The 13,839-nt window shown below is 44.7% G+C and overlaps 1 protein-coding gene and 1 long non-coding RNA gene across 2 annotated transcripts in view; one reads left to right on the top strand and one right to left on the bottom strand.

Moving 5' to 3' along the window:
* Positions 1–13,839, top strand: part of Mboat1 (membrane bound O-acyltransferase domain containing 1) — a 108,478-nt gene that overhangs the window by 85,785 nt on the left and 8,854 nt on the right. Inside the window, exons 7-10 of the mRNA XM_021180393.1 lie at positions 968–1,151; positions 2,647–2,839; positions 8,381–8,484; positions 11,740–11,804. Coding sequence (XP_021036052.1) covers positions 968–1,151; positions 2,647–2,839; positions 8,381–8,484; positions 11,740–11,804 — 546 coding nt within the window. The remainder of the gene's footprint in view (positions 1–967; positions 1,152–2,646; positions 2,840–8,380; positions 8,485–11,739; positions 11,805–13,839) is intronic.
* On the bottom strand, positions 7,437–9,719 carry LOC110308058. Its single transcript, XR_002379508.2, has 3 exons — positions 9,621–9,719; positions 7,701–7,787; positions 7,437–7,498 (listed from the first exon to the last, which is right to left on the bottom strand). It is a non-coding gene; the product is annotated as an uncharacterized LOC110308058 (long non-coding RNA).

Consider the following 13,839-nt stretch of genomic DNA (forward strand, 5'->3'; position numbering starts at 1 on the left):
GAGAGAGAGAGAGAGAGAGAGAGAGAGAGAGAGAGAGAGAGAAGAAAGAAGAAAGAAAAGAAAAGAAAAGAAAGAAAGAAAGAAAGAAAGAAAGAAAGAAAGAAAGAAAGAAAGAAAGAAAGAAAGAACACTGATGGGGGACGAAAGCACCATTGGAGTGGCTCACCAAGAGCCACAGCTGCAGGATACAATCCCACCAAAGGGTCCTGAGAGCTTGCTGGCATCCCTATGGCGTCCCGGGTGGTACCTTTACCACAGAATTGAGATTTGGAAACAGTTGTGCAGGAAGAACTGGAGGGCTCTCATGCATCCAGTCTTCAGCTCAGTCCTGTGTGGCTACTAACAGCTTAAGGCACAGTCTGACGAACTAATGAGTGCCGGTGTTTCAAGCGACCCCTCTCTACAACAATTCCCTACCATGGTATCAAGGGAACCACGAGCTCTTGAAGCATCCAGCAGAACCGTGCACTCCAGGTTTTCCCTGCTATTGTTTTTAGGACCTGGACACCAAAGCAGTCAACAGATTGCACGGCTGGTTTTGTGTGGCGTCCAAGTGGAAGCAGGTTGGGTCCTCCCACCATTTCCTTTGTATTTGTGTTGGCAGTGGGGAGAGAATTCCCCTAGTCCAGAGCATCTCAGCCAATGACATTAGGTCAAATTCTCACCCTGCCTTTGTCTGTTCCTCTGCTTTGTGATGCAAGAAGACAGAGGTGATGAGAAAAGAGCCTCTGAATAACCTTTGCGTGAGATGCCTCTTCCCTCAGAGTTCATGGTCCTCACCAGCCTAGGGAGACGTGAAACTATGAGCATCTCAATTACCTCTCTCCTCCGTGGTAACTGTCTCAAAGATGTCTCTCTTAGCCGGATCTTACAGAAAGCAGAAGTGCAGTCAAGTATCCGGGCATGTTCTGAAGGAGAACTGAACATGGATGAAGAATCTGGTTTCACATCTTGCTTCTGTTCACAGAACAAAACCCTCGCTTCTGGAATACTTAAGCTACCATCTCAACTTTATGAGTGTCATAGCCGGCCCTTGCAACAATTTCAAGGACTACGTAGCCTTCATCGAAGGGAGACACATACACATGAAGTTGCTGGAAGTGAACTGGACGCAAAGGGGTTTCCAGAGTTTGCCAGAGCCTTCTCCCACGGTGAGTTTTTAGTACTCGGCGTGTTTCTGGGTGGCGGTGGGGGAAGATCAGAGAATGGTTTTCTCTTTCAGGGCTGACCCTTGCTACTAGGTCAAGGTATAATTTTAATTAAAAAGTTGTAGCTGGCAGTGTTGCTTGGTGATAGAGCACTTGCGTTAGCATGCACGAGTTCCTAAGTTTGATCCCCAGAACAGAAAAAAGAAAACAGAGGGGCTGGAGACTTGACTCACAGGCTAAGAGCACTGGCTGTTCTCCCAGAGGTTCGGGGTTAAATTCCCAGCAACCACATGGTGGTGCTTAACCATCTATAATGAAATCTAGTGCCCTCGCCTGGTGTGAAGGCATACATGCAGGCAGAACACTGTATACGCAATAAATAAATCTTAAAACAAAAAAACAGTAAACAGCAGTAACCAAATGTCAAATAGCTTAGTAGAGAGCATGTCCAGTCACCCACTCTCTTTGCTTAAAATAGAATATAGGCAATTACTTAGGTTGTTCTCAGTTCCTTGTCATGTCCGTTCACTTATGCCCCAGTCCCTTCTGGGCAGGATTCCATTGCTGAGCCGTATCAAGGGCACCCATTCCTAGGAAGTTGGAAACTACAGACATGTAGAATGACATTTCCCCGGAGGTCAGAGGAGCTGGGAAAAATGACTGAATCCTGATATTGAAACTCAGCACCTCTTAACTCTGGATATTCTAGTTTGTGTCTCTGTTGCTGTGATAAAACCATGATCAAAAACACCTAGAGGAGGAAAGGGCTGATTTAGCTTACAGGTTATAGGCCTGTGAGAAGCCAGAGCAGAAGCTGTAGGCAAAAAGGAAGAACTGCTTAGTGGCTTGCTTGTAGGCTCAGGCTTAGCTACCTCTCTTCTACAGTCCAGACCAACTGCCCAGTGGCTCTGGGCCCTCTTACATCAGTTAGCAATTAGGTAAACGCCCCATAGACATGCCATAGGGCAATCTGGGGGGAAGCATTTCATCAACTGAGCTTCCTTCTTCCCTGGTGACCGTAGGTTTGTGTCAAAGTAACAGCTGAAGCTAACAATGACACTAGATTTAACATTTGAGTCATCTTCGGAAGCTAACATCACCCACTGTCTGCCCAGGTGTTCCGTCTCAGGTGTTCAGTTACCTGCCTCTCCCTCCTGCCTGGTGACGCAAGTGTGGCTCTCTGGCTATGATGCCCTGGAATGGTATCCATTTCCCTTGTGTTTTGGATAACAGCTCTACCTAACTTATGTTGGTAGGAATACAAAAAATGCATTCAGATATGTCCCATGTTTACAGTGAAAACTTCCAGTCCTCAAGGGTTACATGCGTGCTCTGCATTAAATACACCACCTAACCTAATCCTATCAGATCTGTGCCTTGAGGCAGGAAATCCACACCCGTCGCCCTTCCTTCTAGGGAAGTCATTGCTGACAGTGTTCTTTAGGTTCTTCATACCTGAGTAGTTACATGGGTTTCTCTCCCCCACCCCCGTTTCTAGGGAGCTGTGATACAGAAGTTGTGCATGACCTTGATGTCTCTCCTGTTGTTTTTGACGCTCTCTAAGTCCTTTCCCGTCACCTTCCTTATTGATGACTGGTTTGTACATAAGGCCAACTTTCTGAGTCGTCTCTGGTACTTATATGTCGTCATGCAAGCCGCAAAGCCCAAGTATTACTTTGCATGGACATTAGGTAAGTTTGATGGAGCGGCCCTAAATGAATGAGGAGCGTCATGGTCCTCTGTGGATGGCGTAGCCAGAATACCAGTTGTATCATTGACTCGTTCTAAAGTCCGATCCTTCACGGGTGGCTGGGAAGCCAGTGCTAATTTTAGTCTTCAATGTTGTGCTCCTCTCTTCCACCCTCCATAACCTGGTTATCAGTGAGAAGCGGGTACCTGGGCTGTTGTTTAAACCCCGTGTTTGTATCAGCTTCCAACCACTGAGCTTGACCATTGCATGCAGTGAGGTGTTGAGAGAAACTTCCAGTACAGTCTGGCTTGCTTTTCATTTACAGGTTGATGTATGCAGGATGAGTTATATTAGCACATATCACAGTTCAGGTTGCTCGTGGTGACAGGAATGCTTCGGAAGGATGCTGAGTTCAACTTTTCCTCTTTATGGCGGAAAGTTCCGCCTCATTGTTTTTTTTAATCACACTTCTTTTTTTTTTCTTCTGGGGAGTGTTGGCCAATCTCAAGGTTTTATATTGTTCCTTTGAAAGAATTTGAGGTGGAGTTGTATAAAGCTTTGCTAAGTAATGAACCTATGCCCTTACAGAGGCTGGTAAAGGATTTTGAATCCACACCGCAGATTAAGGAATAGCTGCCGATCCTCTTCTTAGTTTGTGCCTTGGGTTGAAAGTTCCTAATTAAACTTGGCAGATGCAAAATTACTTATTTCAGTATTGGTAATATGTAATAGACTATTTTGGCCATTTAGGCATGCAGAACAGCATTGGCAGGTTTTTCATGACATTATGTTAATGTTGAGAGCCAGACACTTTTTATTGCCCCACGCACAAACGTGCCCATTAAGCAATTTTTCCCTGGAAAAGGTTATTTCTAATGTAAAAAAAAATGTATGTATAAGTTCAGTCCAAATGCATTATTTGGCCAGAGACAACACACTTAGAGGGTTTTGTTTTGTTTTGTTTTGTTTTGTTTTGTTTTGTTTTGTTTGTTTTGTTTAAGACTGGATCTTACTAGCTGGCCTGGAACTCACTCTGTAGACCAGGCTGGCTCAAACTCAGAGATCTACCTGCCACTGCTGGGACTTAGAGCTGTGAGCTACCATGCCAGCATTAGAGCTGCCTTAGAATTTATAGTGGGCTATGTTGTGTTCCCATTTCTGTTTGGTGTAATTTAGTTGAGTACTAGGCTTTGTCCTAGGAAATATCTTCTGCATCTCAAGACTGCCATTTTGTTGGGACACAGAACTCTCCACCAGTTGGGCAAGAGGCATCAAGAGCAGCCCCAGTGGCCATAATGTGGAGGAAAAATGTTTCAAAAGTCCATTCCCCTCCTTTCTGATTCTGCTGTTGCTTGGATAGTTAAAAATGCTGCCTTCTTTGTTTCTGTAGTAGCTAGGCAGTTCTATCTCAAGTAGCTGGGAGTCCATTTGGATCCTTGCGTATATATGTTTTCCCATGCAAAATAGTTAATGCTTTCACTTTGCTCTTCTAACCTGAGTAAGAATGTGTTCAGGCGTTCATCGGTATTGTGCGTGCATGTGTGTGTGTGTGTGTGTGCGCGCGTGGACTTCCGTGAGTGTGTGCATGCGTGCACACATGCATGCTTACCTGTGTGCATGCGTACATGTGTTTATGGAGAGAGGATGGAAGAGAGTGGGAAAGTCTGTTTCTGTTAACTGCGTTCTCTATTTTCACCTGTTTGCTTTCTCTCTTCTTCCCCCCACCCTTCCTGCTCCCACGTTTTGTATCTCAGGGCTTAAGGGCTGGCTTTGAATTAAATGAGCTCCAGATTTAAGGAGGAAACAAGGCCATTCGGTGGCCTCGTGGGGAGAGTCTGACACAGGTGGGTTGTGCTGACAGGGTCTGGGTGGGAGGGGTGACAGGGAACAGGATGTCTTTGTGCTTAGGAGAACTCCCCAGACTGGAATGTAGGTGTGATTCTTCGGGGCAGCTTTCTCTGTGCACTGAGATGTTTATCTCCCATCCCGTCTGCCCCATCTCTGTTTTCCTGGTTGCATAGTGGAAACGCTTTATTAATTTGCACAGCTTCAATTTGAAGTTTTTTTTTCCAGTTTTGATTACATGGGCTAGTCTGAAATTAACCTTTGCATTATTTATAAATAAAGAAGCAATGGATAGTCCATCAGGGAATATTTAAATTGCTTAACGGAATAATTGTTTTATCCAGTTCTTTAAAATGCCATTTACATATAATTGATATACTAATAATAAATTATTATAAATTGAATCCTTAAAGCTGGCCTCTCACGGATCTCAGCTGCACTGTGCTATGTAAGACTTGCTCTCATTACTGTTTCTATTAAATTAGTAAAACTATTTTCTTTGGACTTCACACCCAATCCTGATTCTCTCCAGCTACTTGGTACTAATTAGGGAGGCTCAACTGTAGCGTAGGCTACATTCTAAGGCCCACGAACTCCAAGAAAGGGATATCCAAACAAGTTTGTCTGCCATAGTAAGTTACGCCATGCGTGGAGAAAGGGAAGCTGGCTTGGGGTTATGAGTCAGCACCTCTCTCTGGCTGCTCTGAGCCGTGATGGAATCTCAGATAAACTTCTGCAGAAAGCACTGTGCAGAACAGGGAATCCTGGCTCTCCAAACAGGGTGATTCTGGGAATCAGTCATCTTGAAAAGGAGCTCTTAAGCCTTTAGGATGTGGAATCCGTTCTGACCTACAATGCATTCAATACTGCCTACCCTGGAATTGTCTGCACATTGAACAACCATCGCTAGCCTCAGTCTCCTTTGCATCTGCATTAGCAGAGTCTATTACAATAAAAATGGCCACCACCCTCTCTTGAGTGCTTCCTCAGATGGGCCCTGTACTGTGTACTTTATATACACCTCAACAGCTCTTTAACCTGGGCACCATTATTATATCCATTTTACTCTTAGAGGACAGGTTTCTAGAAGTTTGTCTCCTCCTCTAGCTTCTGTATTCCTATACTGCTGAGCCTACCTTACTGTCCCTCCTAACACAGCTGGGAGAGTAAATAAGAAATACTCATAAGGTGTTGGGTACTGAGACCCAGAAAGGTATGCGATGTCTCATCTTGATGGCCAGCTTGCTGGCATTGAGAAGCACATAGGCTATTGGTAAAGCACACTTCTAGATGTGAATGTAAGGGAATTTGCAGAGACAGTTAGCCTGGAGGAAATTCCAGTCCTGTGTGGCAGCAGCACCACACATTGGCTGAGGGCTCTGGGATGGGAGAGAATGAGGGAGAAGAAGAAAGATGGGGACACAGGCATATTTGCTCTTTTTGCTTCCTGAGAGCCATGATGTGACATGCTCTGACACACACACACACACACACACACACACACACACACATCCTTTCCCTATAGTGATGGATTGCAACATCTGGGGCTGTTCCTGCCTTAAGTGGCTTTCTTCAGGTGTCTTGTGAAAGTCTGACTATCGCAGCTGGTGATCACAGGACACATGCATTCAGCTCTGTGTGGTAGGCCCAAGGTGAAGGACATGGGCCGTCTCCCGGTTGACATCAGTCATTTCTCGACTTGATCTCACATATGAACTATGAGGCTCCGTTTTGGCGATCTGTTTTCTCCTTTTTCTCTACTGAGTTTCCCTTTAGAGGTCAGAGGATGACATGGGCTCTGTCCTTTTTAAATCCTTCTACGAGAAACCAGATAGTTTTCAACTGAAGTCAAGCCTAAGATAAGCATCATTAAATCATCAACTGTGCTAAAAATAGAGGAGATAATCATAAAACTGTGTTCTCTCTCTTTCCTTCTGTCCCCTTTTCTCTCTTTCCCTCTCTCCACCTCTCTCCCTCTCCATCTCTCCCTCTTTCCCCCCTCCCCCTCTCCCCCTCTCTTCCTCTCCATCTCCCCCTCTCTCTCCCTCTCTCTCCCCTTCTCTCCCTCTCTTCTTTCTCTCTCTCCCTCTCTTCCCTTCCTCTCCCTCCATCCCTCCCTCCTTCCCTCTCTCCCTCTCTCCTTCTTTCCAGTTTTGCGGATGGCATTCATGGTAAGTGCTAGACAAGTCCTGGACCACTAAGCTCAGAGCCATCCTTTTGAGTGACTGTTCTGAAGATGGGCTCCTCTCCAGCAGGCTTGGAAGGAAGGCGGTCTGCATTTGCACTTGAACTTTTATGGGATGATCCTCAAAGATCTCCTTCAGATGTAGAACTCTGAAGCACTGTGATTTAATTAGTATGAGTCACTAATGAGCACTTTCTTGAAGAGCATAATCTAACAGAATTTGGACAATGATGAAGGAGGAAATTAGTCTGTTGGTCTTCATCATAACTATAGGAGCTTGTCAGGACTCTAGCTGGTTACAAAACACCTCATTAGAGCATTTTGAGGCAAATTGTTCTTTTGGGGACCATTTTCTTATAGTTTAGTTAAATAAATAAAGATGGAAGCGGAGGCTTTCAGAATGACTCTGTGGAGAAGATAGCTTGCTATTTTCTTTATTTTGGAGAGAAAATTTTCCTGTGTAGTTCAAGCTTCATTCTTGCTCTGCAGCCCAGAATAATCTTGTACTCTTGATCCTTCTGTCTCTGCCTCCTAAGCTCTGCCACAGCACACTGTGGAGGGTGTTGATCCCCGTGTATTGGTGTGGCGTCCATTGCAGCTGGTTCCCAGTTCCCAACTTGGCTTCTCTACCTTGTTATGGGTTTAAAATTTACATTAATTTCATCTTGTGTTAGCCTGTCATCCTCTTGCGTGTAACGTGTCCAGGATAAGATCTTGGTTCGTTTCCAGTACTGGGTCTCTCCTGACGTAGCACACCTACCCTATAACCCTAGAGATGGTTAATATTGACAGACAACTATGTGGGGTTCCAAATAACCTTGGGCACACTCACCTGAGCAAGCCTGAAGTCTTCTCCAAGGAGGTTTAACTGAGGCGGGAAGACCCACCCTGAGTGTGAGTGATACCACGGTCTGGGCTCCTGGATTGGATAAAATGGAGAAAGTGAGTTGAGAGCCAGCATTCCTCTCTCTACCTCCTCACTGAGGGTGCTGTGTGACCAGCGGCCTCGTACCCCTACTGCCATGCCTTCCCCACCACGAGAAAAATAAACCCTTTCTTCCTTAACCTGCCTTGGTCACATCAGTCTTCCATCTTGAGTAATAACTCTTAGCCCCCTGCCACGTCCCCTACTGAGCTTTGCGTCTAAGCAGTGACATGTTGTGGCCTCTTCTCTTCCTCTAGCATCCTCCCAGCTCTGAATCCCACTGCCTTATCTTCATCTCATTTCTCCACTCCTCCTCTATGTGTCTCTGTCCGTTAGATGCTCCTCCAGTCTTGTGGCATATAGCAAGCACTTACTTAAAGGCTGTAGAACAAATGAATGAAAACCAAGGTCACCAAACAGTTGAGTTCATAATGAGGCCAGATCCTCTGTGTGTGTGTGTGTGTGGGGGGAGCTCATTTTCCAAGAAAGTACAGAATAGGTTTCCAGTGTTGGAACTGGACAAATGTTTGCACTCTTTTAAAGACCTCTGCCTGGATCCTGATGTTTTTTTTTCTTAAAAACTACAGCGGATGCGGTGCACAATGCAGCTGGATTTGGGTTCAATGGCATGGACGCGAATGGGAAGTCTCGCTGGGATCTACTATCTAACCTGAACATCTGGAAGATTGAGGTGAGGATATTGTGTTTATGGGGCAAGCAGTCACAATTTTAATTCATTCGGTTTTGGAGAACTGTCCCAAAGCACACTTTTTAGTCCACTAGGATAGTGCGTCTCTTCCCCAGTCTTTATGATGGCTAGGATGACGGCTCTGGGTGTGTCTTTGGAGACAGACATGGTTCCCTGTAGACCATGTCATTCCAGTTTGCTAAAGCAAAAGTAAACGTTATTTACACTTGCACGGACAGGACTCCCAGGTCACAGAGCCCTTTATCCTGCAGCAGTAGAGGAAGGCTAAGAGCACAACATCCAGGCAGCTGCTCAGGTCGACTATCAGTTTTTGATTCCCATCTATGCTGGGGCAGACATGAGTCTAGGAAGCCTGGGGAACTGACCATCTTCCACCCACATTTAGTGGAAAAATGACCAAAGTGACTCTGAGAAAACCGCCACCTTCTTCTGCCTGAGGCCTTTTGCATTTGGAAGGCCTCTAGAGGGAAGCTGGCCTGCCTTTCACCTATCAAAAAGTTGTAAGGAGTGTGTTAGAGTCTCCTCTTCCTCTTCCTCCTTTCCCCTCCTCCTCTTTTTCCTTCTCTTCTTCTTCCTCTTCTCTCTCCTCTTCCCCTCCCTTCCTGTTCCTTTTCTTCTCCCTCTTGCCCCTTTCTCTCCCTCTCTCTGCCTCCTTTTCTTTCTCCTCTTTTCTCTGTATCTTCTTCTTCCTTCTTTCCCCTCCTCCTCACCCCCCTTTTCACTCCCTCCTCTCCCCTTTCCCCATCCTTTCTCCTCCTCCATTTCATCTTTCTCCATCCTCTTCTTCCACTGTTACCTCCAAAGACAAATGGGAAGAGTGAAACAGAAGCACTTTGTACCTATTACCTAACCAAATTGCATCATATATTCGATTTAATTTCATGTGAGATTTGATGCCTCAGACTGACCAGGTTGCACCAACAGCTCGCCCCCAGTGTGGGGGAAATGCTACTATTTGGATTCTAGAGAATCTGAGGGCTCTTTGCATCAGAAAGCCCTGGCAAGTATGGTTTTAAAAAATGGCTCAAATTTAGAACTGGTTCTGAGTGAGCCATGACACTTTGTCCCATTACAGTAAACCACTGCTCCGCCAGAAAGTTTGCAGACAGCAGACCCACCTGTCTCATTCTCGGAAAGCCTTGAGAAGACAGTGCACCTCTCTTCGTTATGCAGATGTCAGGCAAGGCCCTGGATAGGGACTTCATTCCCGTGGGGAAATCTGTATATCCCACTGTGCATCGAAAATCAGAGCCCTTTCGTTATGAGTATGTGCTTGGGGGTCAAAGGCTGATATTAAGTTTTATAGTTATTCTAAGAGAAAATGAGAATATTAATTTCCACTGTATTTGGTATGGGGCAAGAACAAAGGAGCAACAAGGAAGTCTGATTTTGTTACAGTGCTCCAAGGCCATGTTTAAAGCATCTATTAGCTGTGTAAATAGAAACAAACTGGATTTAGAAAAACCCAATAAATAACAGATCACCTGACAACTGTACATCATCCGTTACCTCTTTCCCATTTACCTTGCATCTTTCATATGTGTGTCTGATTTCCTCTTGTCTTTTACTCTGTTATCTATCATTTCTCTAATTATCATCTGTTCATAACTATTTACCTGTCCTAGAGTTTCTATTGCTGTGATAAAAGTCCGGGACCACAGGAAGCCTGGGGAGGAAGTGGTTTATCCCAGCCTACTCTTCCACATCACAGCCCATCACTGAGGGAAGTCAGAGCAGGGACCCGGAGGCAGGAGCTAAGGCCGAGGAGTGCTGCTTCCTGGCTTGACCACTGGTGATATTTTCACCCTGCTCTCTTATTCATCTCAGGGCCACTTGCCCAGGGATAGCACTGCCCACGGAGAGCTGGGCCCCCCTACAACAATCATTAATGAAGAAAGTGACTTATAGACTTACCTACAGATAATCTGTTGGAGGTGTTTTCTCGATTGAAGATCCTCTTCCCAAATAACTCTAACTTGTTTCAAGTTGACAAAAACCCGAGAAGCACATTACCTGTGTACATCATCAATTGTAATTATTGTGCTTCATCTCTCTATTGTCATTTGTTGTCCATCCAGCCTGTGTTCTCTATCATCTGGCTTCCACCTGTATTACCCATCTAACATCTGTTAGGCCATCTTCTGTTTCTCTTCTTGTTCTGTTTGCTCTGCGCTCTCCATTCAAGCATGTAATCATCAGGTGGATATGTGGCCTCAGCAGGTTTCCTCCCTCCGTCCCTCCCTCCCTCCGTACCTCCCTCCCTCCCTCCCTCCCTCCCTCCCTCCCTTCTTTCCTTCCTTCCTTCCTTCCTTCCTTCCTTCCTTCCTTCCTTCCTTCCTTCCTTCCTTCCTTCCTTCCTTCCCNCTTCCTTCCTTCCTTCCTTCCTTCCTTCCTTCCTTCCTTCCTTCCTTCCTTCCTTCCTTCCCTCTTTCTCTCTGTCTCTTTCTTTCTTCATTCTTCTCTCATATATTAATCCCTCCCCTCCCCTCACCCCTGCCTCTTTCTCCCTCCCTCCCTCCCCTACTTCCCCTCCTTTCCCCTACTCTGTAAACAGGGTTTCTTATGGCTGGTTTCCCATGAGGGAAAAGCCACACTTCTTGTTACCCTTTGAATGAGAAAGCACAATTCATGGCTTATTTGGGGCTGCCTTCTTTTGGCAGTTGACTAACTTACCCTGTTTCCCAATGGGTGTTATTTCTTTATTTTCTTTTCTGTATTGTGATCCCTTCATGCATGAAGGCTCTTACTATTCCAGGCAAAACTGGATGCAGTTGGGACTGTGCCGCTATTTATAGACATGACTGTAAAAGGCTGACCTAGTTTGCACATGGTTACAAAGTACAAAGTTAACAGTTTCACGTAACTCGCCCCCAAAGCCCTACAATCCGGTGATCGACCTTTCTGTGTGGTAAATCCCATTTTAGAGTAGTTTTTAGTCATTTGACTTCGTTTATTAGGAAATCAGAGTGGGAGGGGATGGACAGGACCCCCCTCCTTCAGTTTTGCACTGATGTAAAAATAAGTTCTGGGCAGATTCAAGTTTCCAAGCCAAAGCTTAACTGCATCTTATAAATGCCAGAAAATGTTACTGCCGGGGGCAGAACAGCTGATTGATGGGACTGTGAGTAATCTCGCTCGGAATCCACACCAGCTCCGAGCAAGGGAAGTCTGGGCAGGACTTTCCGTTGCTTGGGTATTTTTTAAAGCTAATGATAGGTGTTATTTTCTTGTTTTCAGACTGCCACGAGTTTCAAAATGTACTTGGAAAACTGGAATATTCAGACATCTACGTGGCTGAAATGGTAAGGGACACAAGAGCTACTTGATTGCTCCTGGCAGGGATGCGCTTAGGGGCTTCCTAGGTGAGCAGCAGCTGCTGCCGTCCAGTCATGCAGCTGCTGACCGCAATGTAGTCTGACACTTTGACATTAACGTGCACATCTTGTAAATAAAAGAAGTAGGCACAGTGGCTTGAGAAGACCCTCTGTCTGAGCCCATTGTATCCCATAATGCTCACCACTCTGTTCCACACACTTGTTTATTTCTTCTGGCAATCCTGTGAGACGTCATTAGTTGTATTACCCCATTTAGTAGCCATGGAAAGTGAAAGGGAGGGGCTACATGACATGCCCAAAGTCACAGAGTTTTGAGTGACAGACACAGGGCCAAAGGTCAGTTCCAAGAACCAGACCTTTGGCCTCTGGGATGTATGGCCTGATACCCAGGAGAGTCTAGATTTTAGATCTTAAGAAGTCAGTGTGAATGTCAAATCCCTGATGAGAGCTGCTACTGTGCCCAGCCCAAGGTGATTAAGACTGAAAAATGTTAGAGATAAAAGTTTTCACTCATGCAAAATGACACAAAGAATTTTTTTTAAAAATGCATGTGCCTAGTCCTCATGTTAAAAAGAAATCTTACTGAGAATAGAGTTCTAATCCTGTATTTTTAATCTCAGTTATATTTCTTTTTTTCTAATGAAAAGGGAAATGGCCCCCTGAATCTGAACGTATATCAGTTGTGGTGGCTCAGGTCTTTGATCCCAGGCTTGGGGAGTCAGAGACAGGCAGATCTTTGATTTCAAGACCAGCCTGGTCTACAGAGCCATCTCCAGCACAGCCAGGGCTATACAGAGAAACCATGTCTTAAAAAATTAATGATGATAATGATAATAATAATAATAATAATAATAATAATAACAACTTTAAAAATCAGTTACTTTTTAACCGTTGGTGATGAATCCATGCTAATTGCTTGAATTTTCTGCTTCACTTCCTATTAGGACACTCTGACTTTTTACAGTGTATATTGGCCACCTTTGACTGTGATTGGCAATGCATAGACTTGAGTTTTAGAGAGAAAGCCCCTGTCACTTCCTATCAGTTATTTTAATCAATAAGATCTCAAGTGAATCAGCTAACTTTTCTAGCTTCTCACAGTGTAGTTCCCACATTGAGCATCGACATCCGAGAACATGAAGCAGCAAAGGTCCCCATATTGAAGCCTTTGATGCATGATGTCGTATGTGGAAAATTTCACCTCTGACCTCACAGGACAGACAGCAGTCAGAACATCCATGCTGCGGCATTGGGTGAAGCTGCATTCCAGCTGTGTATGGAAAGTGTTCATGAAATACAAATGAGCTTTGTGTTTTAGAGTTGGGTCTCATTCCCAAGATAATTTATGCAGTTGCAAACATCTGAATTCTGTAAAAAAAAAAAAAAAAAGAAAGAAAGAAAGAAAGAAAAGAAGAAAAGAAAAGAAAAGAAGAAAAGAAAAGAAGAAAAAAGAAAAGAAAAGAAAAGAAAAGAAAAGAAAAGAAAAGAAAAGAAAAGAAAAGAAAAGAAAAGAAAAGAGGTCTGATATTGAAAAGGCCTGTCTCAGGCATTTGGGGTAAGGGCTGCTCAGTGTCTATCCTGGTCATTTAAAATCTGACAGGCTTTGAGCAGTTCCTCTAACTAGCACACTAATTTCTCCCTGGAGTTCCAAGATGAAAATGTCCATTAGTCAGATGGCATAAGGGCATGTTGGAAAGATGAATTAATGTTGGCTAAATGAAGATAATTTCAAAAGATGCACATATGGAGTCCAGGTGTTTTAATGCCGTTGACACTCTTATCAGTACCCTTAGTGGATGCTCCCTTTGGTGGAACCTGCATCTATGAGGCAGGAACTTGTGTTGAGTTGAACGAGACCACCCAGACCTTTGTGATAATAGCCCATGTGATAGGGTCCAGACCAATTAGTCTAATGAGGTTATGACTTATAGTGGAGCCAGGGAGTGCATGTCTGATAGTGCTCAAAGATGCCAGAGAAGCACAGGCTGCCTAGATTTCATCG

This window comes from Mus caroli, chromosome 13 (assembly GCF_900094665.2).
Source record: "Mus caroli chromosome 13, CAROLI_EIJ_v1.1, whole genome shotgun sequence".
Taxonomy (NCBI): domain Eukaryota; kingdom Metazoa; phylum Chordata; class Mammalia; order Rodentia; family Muridae; genus Mus; species Mus caroli.